General features: G+C 44.0%; 1 protein-coding gene across 1 annotated transcript in view; it reads right to left on the bottom strand.

Moving 5' to 3' along the window:
* Window positions 1-2,892: 2,892 nt before the first annotated feature.
* BTD (biotinidase) overlaps window positions 2,893-19,118 on the bottom strand; it is a 58,979-nt gene continuing 42,753 nt past the window's right edge. Inside the window, exons 4-5 of the mRNA XM_082259481.1 lie at window positions 12,865-13,014; window positions 2,893-4,059 (exon numbers count right to left, since the gene is read on the bottom strand). Coding sequence (XP_082115607.1) covers window positions 2,896-4,059; window positions 12,865-13,014 — 1,314 coding nt within the window. The 3' untranslated portion in view covers window positions 2,893-2,895. The remainder of the gene's footprint in view (window positions 4,060-12,864; window positions 13,015-19,118) is intronic.

The raw sequence follows: 19,118 nt of genomic DNA, 5'->3' as shown, positions 1-19,118 counted from the left end.
CACCTGGGAAACAAAGGGACTACAGGACCGCTGTCAGTGCATGGATGGATGGTTGGGACCTGGAGGGCCTCGCAGCCTCAGAGAGGATTAGTTGGGGAAATGTACCCCAAAGACTCCATGAGTCACCAGGGAACCCCACAAAAAAGTGTAAAACAGTGCTAAGGGACAACCCCCACTGCACTGGTAGCACCATTCGGTCGCCAGGCACAAAGCACCAATGATCGTCAGCAGAGAGGGAAAGGACCCCACCAGACTCGCCACCCACAGAGACAAGCACCTGCAGCCACCCGGATAATCTGCACTACACGTGCAGCGATAAGGACGTAAAATGATCCAGGAATCACCCACAGGGATCCACTGTCATGGCTGCCACTATTTTCCATGGCAAACCACAGCAAAATGGCCACTGGACTACACAAACATGGCCGCCGTGTAAAGAACACACAGGCTACAACAAAATGGTGGCCACGGGCAGCGCTACGAGGCATACAGGGATCTAGGATTGGGAGACCAGGCCTCAAGGACAGATCGAGGCAGGCCGGGGAAGCCCCCACCAGTTACAACCCCCTGCACAGTCGATCGTCCGGTTGCCGGCAGCGCATCCCCCAGCCCTATCCCAGGAAAATGACCAGACCACCCAAACAGCACCAGCGTATGTGGAAGGGGTGGGGGGCAGGATAAGGGAATCGGCAAGGGGGGGTGCCTGTGGGAAGGAGGGGAACCCGGGGGTCCGACTGTTCCAAAGAGGGGCCCACGTCCACCATAAAACCCTCCAGGGGTAATGGGGGGACAGCTACTAACCATACCAGAAACCAGGTGGGTACTGCTCCAGACAGAACCCCTCTCCATCCAAATGGGCGGACTGTCAGCCAGGAGGAACACTGCGACTCGGGCCGAGACCCGGTCGTATGCAACATTGCGAGCTATTTAACTTACAGGCCAGCCCCCGTCCAGTGGGGCTATGTCGCGGCCGAACTAGCGCGGAGCTAAGGTCTGCGCAAGCTTGCTGGCCAGACTGGGATGACCACTGGATCTAGATTATCCAGCCCTTCACCCAGTCTGGCTGTTGTATGTAGATCTCACAGGTAAAATCAAGGAGAAAAAAAAATTCTATCTAAAAAGAAAAAATTACCAGGACCAAAGATCCCAGCAAGGAACTAGTCAGAACAAAAATTGCTATAGAGAGAGGGAGTATACCCCCTGGGGCTACCCATGAGTGTAGCCAGAATTTCTTTCTGCCTAGTGTCCTACTCCTGTAGGGGGCAGTATAACCCAGTGGTTATGAATACCAAGAGCTGTGTCCGTCAATGAACGAAAGAGAAAAAAAGTTTTGGCTAGAATTTCACTTTAATATTTCAATGTAATGTATTGAGTGTAGAGCTTGTATAACAGTGTAAATATACTATCCCCTCAAAATAACTCAACACACAGCTTTAAACCGCTGGCAACAAATGAGTACACCCCTAAGTGACCATGTCCAAATTGGGCCCATTTAGACATTTTTTCCTCCCCGATGTCATATGACTTGCTAGTGTTACAAGGTCCCAGGTGTGAATGGGGAGCAGGTGTATTCAATTTGGTTTTATCGCTCTCATTTTCTCATACTGGTCACTGGAAGTTCAACATGGTACCTCATGGCAAAGAACTCTCTGAGGATCTGAAAAAAAAAAAAAGTTACTCTACAAAAAGATGGCCTAGGGCTAGGCTATAAGAAGATTGCCAGGACCATGAAATGGAGCTGCAGCACGGTGGCCAAGACCATACAGCAATTTAACAGGACAGGTTCCATTCAGTACAGGTCTTGCCATGGTCAACCAAAAAAGTTGTGTGCACGTGCTCAGCGTCATATCCAGAGGTTGTCTTTGGGAAATAGACATATGAGTGCTGCCAGCATTGCTGCAGAGGTTGAAGGGGTGGGAGGTCAACCTGTCAGTGCTCAGACCATTGCTCCACACTGTATCAAATTGGTCTGCATGGGTGTCGTCCCAAAAGGAAGCCTCTTCTAAAGATGGTGCACAAGAAACAGTTTGCTGAAGACAAGCAGACTAAGGACATGAATTACTGGAACCATGTCCTGTGGTCTGACAAGACCAAGATAAACTTATTTGGTTTAGATGATGTCAAGCGTGTGTGGCAGCAACCAGGTGAGGAGTACAAAGACAAGTGTGTCTTGCCTACAGTCAAGCATAGTGGTGGGAGTGTCATGGTCTGGGGCTGCATGAGTGCTACTGACACTGGGAGCTACAGTTCGTTGAGGGAACCATGAATGCCTACATGTACTGTGATATACTGAAGCAGAGCATGATTCCCTCCATTTGGACACTGGGCCCCAGGGCAGTATTCCAACACGATAATGACCCAAACACACCTCCAAAACAACCACTGCCTTGCTAAAGAAGCTGAGGGTAAAGGTGATAGACTGGCCAAGCATGTCTCCAGACCTAAACCCTATTGAGCATCTGTGGGGAATCCTCAAATAGAAGGTGGAGAAGCGCAAGGTCTCTAAAATCCACCAGCTCCGTGATGTCATCATGGAGGAGTGGAAGAGGACTACAGTGCAACCTGTGAGGCTCTGGTGAACTCCATGCCCAAGAGGGTTAAGGCAGGACTGGAAAATAAAAAGGTAGCAACACAAAATATTGACACTTTGGGCCCAATTTGGACATTCTGGCTTAGGGGTGTACTCACTTTTGTTGCCAGCGGTTTGGTCATTAATGACTGTGTGTTGAGTTACTTTGAGGGGACAGCAAATTTACACTGTTATACAAGCTGTACACTCACTACTTTACATCGTAGCAAAGTGTAATTTCAGTGTTGTCACATGAAAAGATATAATAAAATGTTTACAAAAATGTGAGGGGTGTACTCATTTTTGTGAGCTACTGTATATAGAGACTAATCTCTTTCATAGTATCTCCCATACAATGCCGCTGTCACTAATCCCATATCCATTCCTCTTTTGTTCATGTAACAGTTATTATCCCTCCAGCCCCAGTGGTCAGGTAACTGTAGGGTGACTCCTGATGTAACAATCATGGGAAATACATACTTCGTACTGAAATTGCCCCAAAGCTTAAAGGTCAAGATACTACTTGCATCAGTCACCTCCTGTCCACACATTGTGATATTTGGACCCCCACATTTCACCAAGGCACAAATCTGAAGGGAGTATTGACCATGAACAGTGTGCAGACCATCAAATACCCCCAAAGCATACAGCTCATTGGAGGTATTCTGTTTATGATAAGTCACATAGCAGCAGAGCGCCTGAGCACACACTTGTACTATTCCTTCACTTGTAAGCAGGGGGATAAAAGTGAAGTTGTCATACATCATCTCTGAATGAAACGATGCATCTTCCAAAGCTGATCCTCCACAATGTTCTTTTCTGTCCTCTAAGTGACATGTCTGAGAACTAGTAGGGAAGACATTATCTTTGAATGTCTCACTCTTCACACATGACACCTGATCTTCATCCCCTGGGCACAGCCCTTCTGATGGATCCACTGGAAGGTTGGCGATAATAAGCTGACCATTTTCACTGTCCATGTCATAGTGGTATGAAGAGCCCATTGGACTGAATATTCCACTTCCAGTCATACCCAAAGTTGTGTGGTGGATGTTAGCAGCTAGAATATTAACGTTGAACCCAGTGGCAAAGGCTCTCTGAATCTGAATGGAAGACAGAAGTGGCAATTGGTTCATCCAAGCTGTTGGGTACACTAGGTGTTTCACTTGATGTTTTTCAATAAGAGTCACAACTGGTTCATAAAATAGCATATCAAAGCAAGTAAAAAGGCCAAACGTAGCAAAGGAGGTATGAAATACGACATGTTGGACATGCGGAGGTGTGTCAAATCCATATTCAAAATACAAGTTTTGTTTAAAATAGCTGGCTAATAGTGTACCATTGTCACTAAACACTACATTTGTGTTAAACTGGTACCTCCCATCAGGTGGGCACTTAGGGTCCACATGCTCACAGGGCACTTTAGTTCCTAGGTTTGCCACCACAAACATTCTTCCTCCCTGTGCCATGCAACTGAGCCGCTGGAGAACCTGAATAAGAGAGGACAAAGTACATGAAAACAAGCAATTGAACTTTCATTTGATTAATGTGCTATACAATTATCTGGCTAATATTTTACTAAAATCTAGATACAATTACATATGTTCTCCAATTAAATAAAATTCTGTGATACTTTAAGAAATCAACCTATTTGTAATTAACATACATATAGATGACTTCAGATTGCAGAAGACATCCCGGGCCAAAGGGTGTCACAATGTGGAGCTTTTCACCTGGTTAGACTTTAATGGACAATATTATTGCTCTGTGTAATAAAACTAGCGCCAGAGATGTATGTAAAATCCAGCCATCTTACAACGTTTTGCAGGTGCAAATGCACCTGTTTAGGGAAACAGGAATAAAGATTGTCCCAGGGAAAGTACTTGTAGGCAGGGGCTCAGAGGAAAGCTTGGAAAAATGCATTGGGAACATATGCAACTAGGGACTTGCTGGGACATGTGGTCCGCCAATTCACTGGTAAACCCCAAGAACACGGCCTTCTCTGTTCGATCATTGCTAAGCATGGAATGTGCAGGTAACCTGGGACAGCCACAGTTGGGTATAGTTGGGAGAAAGTAGTTATTGCATGTTATATGTGTTGTGCCAATTTTACATTAAAAGTGGATTCAACTGCTCAGAGCCTGGTCTAAGGTTACCAAAGGGGTGCATGTGGGGTCTTGGCGTATTGCTAGAGAACTTGGGTCCATAACCATAAATGGGGTATGTGTAACATCACTACGACAGAGGTTTATTCAAAAAGACAAGAAGGAAGAACAACAACCAGTCATTGGCATGGTACCTGGTTAGGTGACAGGTTTTCTGGTAGTGAGGGGGGTCGGTTCTTTGACTCCCTCCCTAGCTATCCATCTCTGCCAGTCTCTGGGAGTGGACTAGCGCTACAGAGATCTAGTCTTAGTCACTAGGTACGGGAAGAGAAGAGTTCGGTGAGAACATGCATGAGGTCTGCGCTATGTGCACAGTGGGATCCCATTTTGTTACTGGGAGTGAGGTAACAGAGGTACGCTGACTGGTAGAGTGGGCAGAGGCTCAACTTGTATGCAACAAATCCGAATGCAACAAATACATCAGTACAAGTGTGTAGGACATGGGATGAAGCAGCTTAAGGAGGAAATCTGTACACTGGCTACTATGCACATGTGGCTCATCTGAGTTGGGAGGCCACCTTCATTTTTGACTCTTCATATAACCGTGGCTTCCACCTGGTCCCGGGCTTTGGTGAGAAAGCCTTCGGGTGAAGTGTTACTCCACATGCAAGGGTTAGTGATCCCATTCAACTTCTGATGTAGCCCAAAGAACCCACCCCGTGGTGAGCCTCTCATGTGACCTTTGCTTAGTGCCCAATGAGGACGGAAAACAAAGGGCTTGACGACCAACCTATCAACCTACTCTTACATACCTATGATCAGACAAAACTGCTCTATTGTTTTAAAGCCTGGACTTTCATAAACATCCACTAATAAAACAAATCATGATCAAATGATCCAGCCAAAAATTGTTACACCTGGAAACTATGATCCAATGTTTAGGGGCAACTTGAAGTGTTACTAAACCCGCAACAGTAAAATCAGTCTGTATATGCCGTAAAGCATGCCTGTTATACTCACTGTAGAACCTAAGGGGTTAATCCCCTGCATTGTGTAAAAAGGCTGTTTGATCCTGTATGCACAGATTCTCCCCTTCTTGCATTGTCTCCAAACATGTATGGATAACACAGAACTTTTGGAGTCAGGCTGTACTTGCTCAGTTTGGTATGTATTGCTAGAGAGTGTTTTTTTTTTTTTTTTGGAGAGTGCATGTGATCAGCACAGGGCCAATCAGCACTGTCCAGACAGAGGGTCAGGGGTCCTGGATCCTGATAGGACAGCTCAGTGCAGTATGAAAACCCCCTCCTACAAGCTTTACCAGAAACTGATAGAAGCCACAAGACTGCTAAATACTGCTGATGAGAAAAGGTATTTAGCAGTTTATATTTACTAAAATAATTGCATTTCCTTTTCTGTGTAATGTGGGAGACCAGATATATTGAATGCAGGGTACTGGGTTTAGTAACACTTTAAAGCGAAACTCCTGCCTTACCTTCAGTCTTGCACAGGTGTACAAGCTCCTCTCCTGTATCAAAATCACTTACTACGACTACACTGCACACAGTAAGCTTCTCACAATGTGCATTGAAAGATGCAGCAAGTTAGATAAAGCCTAATTTCCAGGCTGGAGGACGTTCAGCATCATCCAACTCTTTCCTCCTCAGCCTGACTGTCCTTGCCCCATCCCATTCAGTCATAGGATTTTAGTTCTTTCTAGTTGATTAGGTGATTAGGTAGCCTGTCAAGGGAGGTACATCAAATAATTATGGCCAGCAAAGCTACAGGTCATAGACACAACATCCAGCAGTACAAAACAAAGTAGACACTTCAATTAATACTTGTGTAATACTTGTGTACTGCACAGAAAATAATACATTAATATACTTAAGGGGCTAATCGACCTGTGTTAGGATTATGCATCCATTTGCTGTGCACTGGCCCAAATCAATAAGCATAATGACAAAATGATACAATATCTATAGACTAGAGTCTCCAATAGTCCAATGAGAATAAAGCATTTAATTATTTTGGCACTCAGGAAAAAGCACCAAAGATTCATTCACCGCATATAAGAGCTTGTCCGTATCTCTTTTATCTGCACTTACTTAAACAAAATCAACAGTACAGCCTTGAAATCCAACTAAATTCATTGAGCTTGTAAAGTACTTACTCCTTTTGATGTTGATAATGACATCAGCAAACATGTTGTCACTGAATTAAAGCTTCTGAAGTGTGTTTACAGCTTGTACAATCTCAGCCTTTAATACGGTTCTGCATACTTGATAATATCCAGCTGCTTCCTACAATTTCTTATTTTCCGAGGAGAAAATAGTGATAATATGCAAGGTTTACTCTAGCAAATGTAAATCATACTGAGGAAGACCCACATTGTGTCTAATTATCAAGCTGATAATGTTTTTGTGCACCAGGCCAGTGTTCTGGGAAAATGAATGCTGCTCAATAGGTCTCAATAGGTGCCTACAGATAGGAGATGACAGTCTCAAATCCAAAAAGCAGATAATAACAGGGCCATCAGTTGCTGTGAGGTGAAAGAGTCAAATCAAACAAGTACTACCCCAGTATCCACCAATAAACCAACGCTGGCAGTTTCCTGGTATCCTGTATGGCGGGTTCTCCTCTCCATACAATTTACTAGTCCCCTAAAAAAACATGTTTACAATGTAAAAGAAACCTCTGTTGTGCACTGAAGATATTTTAACCCAAGGGTGGTTGAAGCATGCCTGGCCATACAACCACTCTCTAAAATCTACAGCCTAGTACACAGGGGCCGAATGTCAGGCAGCATCAGCCGATTCACTGGAAACTGTCCGACGTTCGGCCCATGTGTACAGCAGTCGGTCCAACAGAAGCTGGTTGTTCAGCTGGCTTTTGTTCAAGGGGCATGAAGAAAAAGGTCTGCTGATTGGCTCCAAATCAGTGCTCTCAGCCATTGGACCAGAGTGTTCTGGTGGAGGGGGGCATCCCCTTGTCAGAACACAATAGCACAGCCGGGGAGATTGCTGTATGAACATCAGACTGTTATTACAGCGGCTCCTCCAGAGCTGTCGGTTTTTTTTTTTGTTCAGTCCTGTCTGGTTGAATGAAAAAAAACTAGGCTTAAGACTTCACATTTCAATAATGCAAGCCAGAGAGCAACCAAGACACTCAATGAGACTGATTTACTAAAACTGGAGAGTGAAAAATCTAGTGCAGCTGTGCATGGTAGTCAATCATCTACCAGTTTTTTTGTCAACACTTAATTGAACAAGTTAGAAGCTGATTGGCATAAACAATGTAGGCTATGTGGGACTTTAAGTGAGACCTCAGCAGGTAATGCCCAGCGTCTACATCCCTGTATCAGAAAAAAATGAAAGTTGAAGGATTAAAAGAGGTGCATGGAAGCCAGCCAGTACCTAGTCTGATGTACTCACCCTCCAGTCTGCCACCAACCAAGTAGACCTTTCTCATGATATAAAGAACAGGGGTTTAGTTGACACGCATTTGCAAACGCATGTGTAAGCTGCAGGGCCACTACACAGCACCCTGTTTTACCTGCAGTCCTAACACTTTCCAATTTGAGTGTCTCCACAATGGAAGCACGTGGCTGCTAATGGATGGATGGGGAACAGGTGGGAGGGAGACAGCCCAAACATCCCCTAACCCACCCCCATCCATGACTGGTCTATTATATCAAAACTCAAATAGCGAAGTTGTAGCGATGGTACAAACTGGAAAGGACCAGCTGAGAAGCATTACACCTCCATCCCCTTGGTAGATACAGTATAAAACACAGATTGGGACTTTATATGAGGCATTGGCCTGTAAAGCACAGTGCCTTCATCCCTACTTTCATAAAATATTTGTGACTTTACATGAGACAAGCAGGTCATGCTATTGGTCTTCATCCCTGTATATGAAAAAACTGAGGTCAAATCAGACTGCATCCACCAAAAACGCACAAAAATCGCACGGTGGGACTTAATATGAGGCACCAGCCTGTAGGCAAGGCGCCTCCATCCCTGGTTACATTCTTTATATCATGAGACAGGTCTACTTGGTTGGTGGCAGACTGGAGGGGGAGTACATCAGACTGGGGACTGGCTGGCTTCCATGCACCTCTTTTAATCCTTCAACTTTCGTTTTTTCAGAAGCAGATTGGCTACCATGCACAGCTATGCCAGATTTTGCACTTTTCAGTTTCAGTTAGGGTCTTTTCACATGGGCTGTCCGATCAGGTGGATCTGATAGGACCCTCTATGGTGGTCCTATTTCTCATCCGTCCGGCAGATCGGATGGAAATGGACAGGCAGTCCGTTTCTATCTGATTTCCCCTTAAAGGAGAGCAGGACTGTGTCTGTGGCTGCTTTCCAAAGCGGAGCGGACACGGACCAGTCAGAGGCAGAGTGATATCAAAATGAACTCCGCCTGTGAGGAGACCGAGAAATACAGGAAGCATAGGCTCTGCAGGCTTCCACTAGTGCCACTCTTATCACTCTTTGCCAGCTTTTCCCATCAGCAGTACCAGCCAGCAGTACCCACTGCAGTACCCGCCAGCAGTTCCCGCCAGCAGTACCAGCCAGCAGCACCCACAGCAGTCAGCCAGCAGTACCCGCCAGCAGTACCAACAGCAATACAAGCCAGCATTACCCACAGCAGTAACAGTCAGCAGTACCAGCCAGCTGTACCCACCAGCAGTACCAGCCAGAAGTACCCACCAGCAGTACCCATCAGCAGTAACCATAGCAGTACCAGTTAGCAGTAATCACCAGCAGTACCAGCCAGCAGTACCCACCAGCAGTACCCGCCAGCAGTATCCACTAGCAGTACCAGCCAGCAGTAAATCACTAGGGGTGCAACTAGCCCCTAGCACATATTTGTAAATATCCCAGCATGTGCAGTGTTTCTGACTCCTACCACCATGACCACTTCAAATCACTGAAGTGGTCATGGTGGTTAGAGTGTTCTTTTAATATCTCTCAGAAGAAGTAAACCTCTGTATACTGGTTGCATTTCATTTGACCCTCCTCTAATTGTGTTAAATTGGTGGGGGGACGGGAGGGGGGCGCGGATTGCCACCTCCCTGAAATGAGTTTGCCACCTCAATAAAATTAGTTTTAGCAAGTTGGGATGTCTGCTGTCCCCATGCGGTCCCCACCCGCGGGTGCACGTACTATGTTTCACCGGCCGGTAATTGAGGCCACGACATTGCGGCTCACTGTAGTGAGACGCTTACATTGGGGAACTGGTGCCCTCTTGTGGTGGCCGGGGCTGCAACAAGCAGTCACTGGCGGCGCTGAGGGTTTCCCCTGCCTTTTCTCACTGCTCAAAGAAAAGGATGAAGATGTTGAGGGCTTCATCTGGCACCCTGTCCTTACCGGTGAGTGGACAGGGATGGAAACAGTTTTTCTATTTTTTTTTCCATTAAATTCAATTTTTTTATTTTTTATTCTCTCCCTGTCAAGGCTCCTTTCACACGGGCTATCTGATTAGATTCGCTTGTCAGTTTTTCAGGCAGACCTGATCGGACCCTCTAGTCTCCTTTATGGAGTGGCGGATGCCCGCTGACAACCGCCACCATCCGATCCTGTTGGCCAAAAACAGTCAGATCGAATCAGATGGCATAAAATTTAAATGGACAGGCAGTCCATTTCCATCCGACTGCCTCATAGAGTAAAGCGGGACTGTGTCCATGTTCTTTCTGTATAGCGAAGCAGACAAGACCTGTCATCAACCTTAGCGAAGAAATCCCAGCTGAGCAAGCAGATTCCGCTTAACGGAGGTGGACGTGTGAAAGGTGGCATGAGTTACTAGATCTCCTATTGTCTCCAACTTCCTGCACTGTCCTTCCCTAGTGAGCCACTGCTCATCACACCATCAAGCCAAGTACACACGGGTCAAATGCCAGGGAACATCAGCCGGTTCATTAAAAACTGCCCGCCATTCGGCCTGTGTCTATGGCAGCTGGTCCAACAGAAGCCAGCCATTCGGCATTCGTGAAAAAAATCTGACTTTTTTAGCTGGCTCCTAGATTTCAAACAAATTTGTCAAGCACTGCAATAGAAGATTGGATAAACTTTGCCTGGTCTGATGAGTCTCAATTTCAGCTGCGACATTCAGATGGTAGGGTCATAATTTGGCATAAACAACATGAAAGCATTGATCCATCCTGCCCTGTATTAACGGTTTAGGCTGGTGGTGTAATGGTGTAGGGGATATTTTCTTGGCACACTTTGGGCCCCTTAGTACCAATTAAGCATTGTTTAACCACTTCCATACCAGCCTAATTCTGGTACTCCTCTCCTTCATGTAAAATTTATAATTTTTTTGCTAGAAATTTACTCAGAACCAAACATTATATATGGTTTTTTAACAGAGAACCTCAGGAATAAAATGGCAGTCATTGCAACTTTTTATGTCACACGGCACTTTCAAACACGTTTTTGTTGGAAAAACTGTTTCAACGAATAAAAAAAAACCCCACAAAACAGCCCAATTTTTTTGTATAATGTGAAAAATGATGTTACGCAGAGTAAATAGATACTTAACATTTCATGCTTTAAAATTGTGCACAAGGCAATACCTCACATGTGTGGTTTGAATGCCGTTTACATATGTGGGCGCAACAAACATATGTGTTGGCTTCTGCAAGCAGGGACAGGGGCGCTTTCATTTTTTGTTTATTTTTATACTTTTAAACTTTCCCTTTCATTTGTTTTATTTTTTATTTTTTTTATCACTTTTATTCCTATTAAAAGGAATGTAACCATCTCTTGTAATAAGAATAGGGCATGACAGGTCCTCCTAATGGAGAGATGTGGGCGTCTATAGGTCCCCACATCTCTCCTCTAGGCCGGAAAGACTGAGATTAAAAAAAAAAAACACGATCTCATCTTTTCCAGCCGAGAACACAGCAGTATTTACAACTGCCAGGTTGGATGGTACATCACAACGTCGTGCCTGGGCCTCCGAGAGTCAGAGAGACTGCCAAAGACCATCTGGTTCTCTGCATTCTCTATGGTGAACTTCCGTCCCCTCCCGCCACCTTATCGTTCGAGTGGCTTAACTATCGCTATGATTGTTTCCTATGGTGCAGGGAATCGCTGGCTGCAAAAGATGATTTCTGAATGATGCCTGCAGCTGCAGGCATCATCCAGATATCTCCACTCAAAGTCCAGAACGTCATATGATGTCCTTGGGCTGGAAGTGGTTAAACAACAGGGCCTACCTGAGTATTGTTGCTGATGTCTATCCCGTTATGACTACAGTGTACCCATCTTCTGATGGCTAATTCCACCAGGATAATGCACCATGTCACAAAGCTCAAATTATCTCAAACTAGTTTCTTGAACATGACAATGAGGTCACTGTACTCCAATGGCCTCCACAGTCACCAGATCTCAATCCAATAGAGCACCTTAAGGCTGTGGTAGAACGAGAGATTCACATCATGGATGTGCAGCCGACAAATCTGCAGCAACTGTGTGATGGTATCATGTCAATATGGACCAAAATCTCTGAGGAATGTTTCCAACACTTTGTTGAATCTATGCCATGAGAAATTTAGTCAGTTCTGAAGGCAAAAGGGGGTCCAACCTGGTACTAGCAAGGTGAACCTACTAAAGTGGCCGGTGAGTGTATATGTATAGCGCTGCGTAAATTGTCAGCACTATATAAGTACCTGTAATAAATTAATAGAAAGGAAAGTTTGACCAAAACAATTGTCCCCGTCATTAGTTCTCAGGATCTATAAAGCAATCTGCCTATTTGACTGAAGTTACATTGCACAAAAAAAAATTAGTGTTGATGTTTGCAATGGAGTTCCATTAAAGTCCCATTTGAGTGTGGTTTATACAGCACCATGTAGGACAGTCACTGCAAGCATCCATCTATTACCAAGGTCGAACACTAAAGGGAGTGCGGTCCTCATTATTTTAGGATCTGTAAAAAGATTAGACCAAGAATCCATTCTTTTATAAAAACTGGAGGAACAGGAATGCAGGGGTGTTGAGGACAAAAATAAAATATTTTTTTAACTAGCAATACAAAAATGACAACCATTGTGTGACTGGCAGATGTAGACTCTAATACACACTCCATTTTCAATGGTAGGTAAAAAAGGGGAGCTCTGTTCGAGCATATGAGTTCGCCTATGCCATAAAGCAGATATTTTCATCTGTTTCCTCCAACTACCTCTGTATCTTGGAACTTGTCTGGCTCCACACATGGATTCCATGGCAGTAAACGGGAAGGAGGGAGGAAATCCAGGTATGGGTAAATGGACCTTCTACTGTAGTTAAAGCCATGGATGCCATCTTCAGGAAAGACGATGATCTGGACACCCTGCAATTGCAGACCGGAAACATTAATAGCCAGAACATTACAGGAAGAGCTGTATAATATGGATGCAGCATGAAAATTTCAGAATTACTCAGACAACTTTGTTTTACAATGGAAACGTGAAAATAATTTAACTAGGAATTTTTTTTTATATAAAAGGAAATATGAAGGACTAAATGGTACAGACATAAGTTATTAAAGATGCAAGATTTCAGGATAACTTAGATCCCTTCTTTGAGTTTCAGGCAGATAAAACCAGGAAGAATCTAAGCTATCCTGAAAACTTGCATCTTTAATAATTTAAAGAGTAACTTTACTTTTGTTGAAAAACATTCCCCTCTGAGTGATCCATGTACATTAAAAGGATTTTAACAAACCTTGTTATAGATTCCTACCTTTTGTTATTCAGAAGAAATAGCTGTTTGTTTGTCTGTCTGTGTCCATGTGAAATATGAATGTGGATGGGAGTAATTTTATATTTATTAATCAGTTGCTGCATTTGCAGGATTCTAATGAGGAACGTGGTAGGGCTTGCATCCCTTTAGATGTGATTTCCCTTTGGGGGTATCTCACCAAAAATGGCATTTTATGCAGGGGATGCCCAAAATATGACTTGTATGTTAGTGCGGACTTCTGGGAAAATCAGTAAGCCAATCACACAAGCAGGAAATTACATTTCTGGGGGTGCGTTCTATACACCAACTGTGTACAGAATGCCTCCAGGTTGCCATGTTGCATTGCATTTTACAGAAAATTACAGCACTGCAGATTGAAAAGGAAAAGTAATTTTTAATAACATTATATTACTATATGAAATGTGTAGCAATTATAAATGCGTTATTACTTTTTTTTTTAGTTTGATATTTATTCCCTTAAAAGGGATGTATAGCTAAAGCTTTTTTTGGCCATACCTCTCTTGTGGATTACATGATTACATTTACTATTGGACTCCTGTGACCCAGTGTCAGACTTAGTGATATAGACATAAGATAACGGTCATTCAATACTGCTGAAACTGGTGGTGACTGACAGACCGCATTGTGCGTGTCTGAAAATAACAAGCGCAAACACCTTCAGCAAAGGAGCTACAGTCCAAGATTATTTAACCCATTGTCTATTTGTTCCCTTGCAAACAGATTTGCATATTTGGAAAATACAAGTGCACATGTTTAAGCGTTAGGTGAAGTTCTTAGTGGTTGTCTTAATACTTGCCATCTGATTGGAATCTACTGTTTAAAGGGTGGGCATATGTGGGTTGACGATACCACAAATAAACAGGACAACCTGTCCAAGCTACACCCTTAAAAATAAAAAAAACATCAAGCCTCCAAAAAAAAAAAAACATCATATTGCCCTGACCCCCCCCCCTCCCGTAATGTCCTTTGCTCCCCTTCACATTATCCCCCCACAGTAGTGTCCTCTTACCCTCATCCCCACCCCATACAGTGTCTTCTTCCTCCTCATATCAGTGTCCTGCCCTCTTTCACATAACCCCCTAACTGTAATGTTCTCTGCTCTCCCCCTCATAGCAGGGTCTTCTGCCCCCCATCACATTGTAGTGTCCTCTGTCCTCCATAACAGTGTCATTTGCCCCCCTTCACATCCCTCCACAGTGTTCTCGGTCCCGCTTTACAAACCCTCCCCATTTAGTGTCTGTCCTTGGTCCCCCCCATAGCAGTGCCCTGTTCCCCCACTTCACATTACCCCCCTCCCCACTGTAGTGGCCTCTGCCTGCCCCTCCCCTTATAGCAGTGTCCTCAGTCATATCACCCCATCACTCCCCCAACTGTAGTGTGTTCTCTTCCCCTCTGTCCCTTTCACATCACCCCCCCCCCCCCCCCAATGTAGTGTTCCGTGCCCCCCTTCCTTTCCCCCATAGTAGCAGTTTCCTGTGCCCTCTGCCCCCTTCACATCACTTCTTCCTGTAGTGTTCTCTGCCCCCCCCCCCCATTAGCAGTGCCCTCTGCCCCCCCCCCCCCAGAGCTCAATAACTTAAACTCTGATAACAAACATTTGAGTCAATCAGAAAAAGTGATCTATTCCACCTCCTCCCCTTTGCTCTGTACAGCAATATAGCACCCTACCGATTTTCAATTGAAAATAGTGACATTTACAAAGAGTGACGGTATTAAATTGATAAAATAAATATTTCGATATACTATGTAAAGTGTATAAGTATTATTTATTTATAAATATATTTTAAAATGTGCATAAAATAAAACCATAAATACACTGAATCATCTTTTTAAACATACTATATAAAATTTGGATTAGTTGTTTTATTTTTGTTGTGGTACTGCAAAGTTAAGCCCTCCTGATGCTTTGCTCTGTATGGTAATCTTTTTTTTTTTTTTTTTTTTTTTTACTGGATGGGGAACATGGCCTGTTTCTGCTGATGACAAACATTTAACATTTAAGTCAAGTTTATGAAACGGAGTACAATATGGCAACATCAACGTTCCAAGAAAACAGAGCTGGAAACAGAAAATCCATCAATGTTATCAGCCAAGTATAAAGAAAGCATTTCTTAATTATATGTTCACATTTTCCAAAGCCAAACTAATTAATCCAAAAACAATGATATTTATTCCAAGCCAAAAGGGTAAATATAGTTTATTTTTTAAACTGCTGAAAAATTGTTTTTGCCAAAACTTTCAAATTTTTTGTTATTTAGTGCTGATCTTTCTTATATTTATATACATAGTGTTAAATTTGATAATTACAAATTTGCATATGCCCCTGTTAGCCTTGGTTCACACTTATGCGAAGCGGGAAGGCTGCGAATTCGCAGCCTGTTCCCGCATCGCAAATGCACCCTTGGCAGTTCACACTGCCATATGCGATACGCTCGGGGTGTCAATGTAATCTTAACGACACCCCCAGTTTGATCGCATATCGCAGTGCGATCTTACAGTTCGCACAGGATCGGATCGCACAAGTGTGAACCACTGTGCGATCCGATCCTGATGCGGCTCAAAAAAGGGTCATGTGCGATTTTACTGCGGGTGCAGTGCGAATTTAGCCATACAGAGTGTATGGCTGAATTCGCACCGCACACCCGATCGCATACAATGAAGGAGCAGTGCGCTCCGATATTATATGCGAGCGCCGCACTCGCACATATGTGAACCGGCACTTAATGTTGAACATGATTAGCATCCTATGCTTATGAGCTTTGGTACATGGGCATCCGCAAACATTTTTCCGGGGGGGGGGGGCATTATTTTAAGGTCAGCCATGCTCCGCCCCTTTTCAACATGGTCATGAAGGGGAGGGGCTTAGTCATTATCACGTAAAGCACAGTCATTCAAAGGTTTGATAAACCTGATGCGAAAGCAAAGCTGACCCTCTTTGTTTTGGGTTTGTGCAGGTGGTGCATGCATGCACGTGCGTGCTGTGAAATCACGTGCTGTGCCTCTGTGCAGGGGGACACATGCATGCACGTGACATCAATACGTGCTGTGTCTCTGTGCGGGGGACCATAAATCTCCGCACGGCTGCTAATGTCAGTCATCACGCAAGCCGCGACTCTTGAATATTTTTTTTTTCTTTTTAACAGGCAACGAATATTTATTTTTAAAGGGGAAAAAAATCCGCTCTTTACCAGTTTTCAGAATTCTGATTGCCGCTCACATGACCCGCCGCCTCACTCCTCCTCTCGGCCTCCCCTCCCCTCCCAACTGACGTCAGCTGGGGATCCTCGACCCCACCCGCTGCAGGCAGCTGTCAGACAGGGAGAGGAGAGAGCTGGCGGGTCACGTGAGCAGTGATTGGCGCTCAGAAAACTGGTAAAGAACGGCTTATTTTTTTAAAACAAAGACACAGGGGCACAGGCACAAATGATTATTAAACAGACCAGACAGGATAGTTTAAAGTGGCTTAATAACCAGTTTAAAGGGGACGTTGAGATTCCGGGGGGGGGGGGGCACTTGCGGACGCCCATGGTGGGCAGGTTATATAGGGAAGGTAAGTAGCATGAAGATGAGTGGCAACTTACATGAAGGCAGGATGAAGGGGGTAAACTGGGTTATTTAGGCGAAGTGGGGTTGGGGTGAAATTGAGTGGGCAGCTTATGTAGAGGTAGGAAAAATATGGGATGGGGGCTGTAAAAGGGAGGTGGGCAGGGTAAAGGTGGGGGTGAACAGGTTCAGTAGGGGCAGTATAAGGATAGATGGTCATCTTTTCTAGCCATTCAAGTCAATGGGAATGTAAAAGTAGCATAAGCAACCAAAGAGGCAGTCAGAAGCAGATCAAAAAGAATCAAGAAACATTTTAAGACGCGTCAAATGCAAACTTAAAGCGGAGTTCCACCCAAAAGTGAAGCAGGAAACATAACAGATCCAAGAAGACTTCAGGACCAGTCACAGAGCACAGCGCCGCTCGCGCATGCGCAGTGGGCACCTGGCTGTGAACATGCAAGCTGTCACAACCAGGTGCCCATAGTAGAGAAGCCAGCGTCGCTGAGGGAGGATATGGGGCAAATAGGGCTGGGGTGAGTGCACCGCTGGATCATGGGACAGGTGAGTGGCTGTTTATTAAAAGTCAGCAGCTAAATTTATTTGTAGCTGCTGACTTTTAATAAACAAAAAAAAAAAAAAAAAAATGATTGGAACTCCCCTTTAATACACTTGAAAGAACGCTGCATTTGTCTTTCTACAAAGGTTCTAAGTGAATTAGTCACGCTGAAACATTAGTAAAAATCTGAATATTCAGTCTTAGAACCATGCTGCCATTTCTGACTTTCTTTAGGTTGGTTGTTGACCCCATCCTTTATCCAAGCTTAATACAGATATAATGGGGCAGCACAGGACTTCCGCCTAGCAGCACTAGTGTTGTCGGGTAACATCCCAACCATGGCACTATTTGCATGAAGTTTGCATTTTCTCCCTGTGCCTGTATGGGTTTCCTCCCCAGGTATGTTAATTGGCTCTTATCCAAATTGGCCCTAGTATGTGTATATGTGATTGTAAACTTTGTTTGTTAGCTCCTTCAGGGCAGGGACTGAAGTGAAAATACAATATATATGTAAAGTATCGTATACATTTTCGGCACTAAAATATACCTGTCATAATAATAATGGTGTTGATTTACTAAAGGAAAATAGGTGTTTTTTTATTTTGCAAGGGAAGTTGCACTTTGCATTGGAATTTTCCCCAGAAGATTAGTAAATGTGATAAAGCTTCCCTTTGCAAAGAATAACCAGTCATGTTAAAGAAAAATGAATAAAAAATAAATAAAAAAAAAATTGCTTCTCCTTATTCAGTAAGCTCTGGGGAAAATTCCCTTGCAAAGTGCAACTTCGCTTGCAAAGTGCAATAGTCTATTTGCCTTTGGTAACTCAACCGCAATGCATTCTCAGTGCTATCTTGCAGTTTCAGTAGTTGTTGAGTCAAAAAAGTACAGTGTACATTTAGCATCATACAAACACCTGACAAGGTCTTATCCTCAATATACTATGTGGCATCATGAGTTTATATAAACTTTAAAACGGAACATTCAGATTCTTAGATTCTTGTAGGTGCCCATTAGGGGCTTTTTTTAAAGGGTTGTTTAGATATGATCAGGTATGTTATAGGCTGTTAGCTTCTGTTATCAACAAACTGCTTGAGGAATGTGTCTCCAATTGCAGGTCTAGGGACCTGTCAGCATAGACTGTATATCAACTTACACGGTAATCCCCTAAGAGATAAGGCTGAACCTGGGTATACAGTGCACCTTGTGTTATCATGTGAAGAGATTTAACACTTTACTTCCCTGCATGCTGCTTGGCAAATCTTAGGGCTCCTTCCTATGTGTGGAAGTGACTATTGCTCCTCTGAAAAGATCCATACTTGGATTGGTTTTCAGAACTTTTTGAGAGACCACCTGATTTAACCCAATAATTACCATACGTGGCCCCGTTGAAATACAGTATTATTGTTGGCCAGTTCACGACTGCGATATAGCAGAATGACAACTACAGCACAGTCATCCAGTTCTAGGAGGACATCTTTTGATGTCCTCCCAAATGAATCCCCCCTGCCCCCACTGCAGAGCACATCTGGTACACTCTGATCACTGTGTCCTTTGGACACAGATTTTCACAGATCAGGGTAAAGGGCCAATCG

Source organism: Pelophylax lessonae, assembly GCF_965119305.1.
Source record: "Pelophylax lessonae genome assembly, chromosome: 5".
In the NCBI taxonomy this organism is placed as follows: domain Eukaryota; kingdom Metazoa; phylum Chordata; class Amphibia; order Anura; family Ranidae; genus Pelophylax; species Pelophylax lessonae.
The sequence above is the reverse complement of the archived record's forward strand: the minus strand, read 5'-3'. Positions and strand labels throughout refer to the sequence as shown.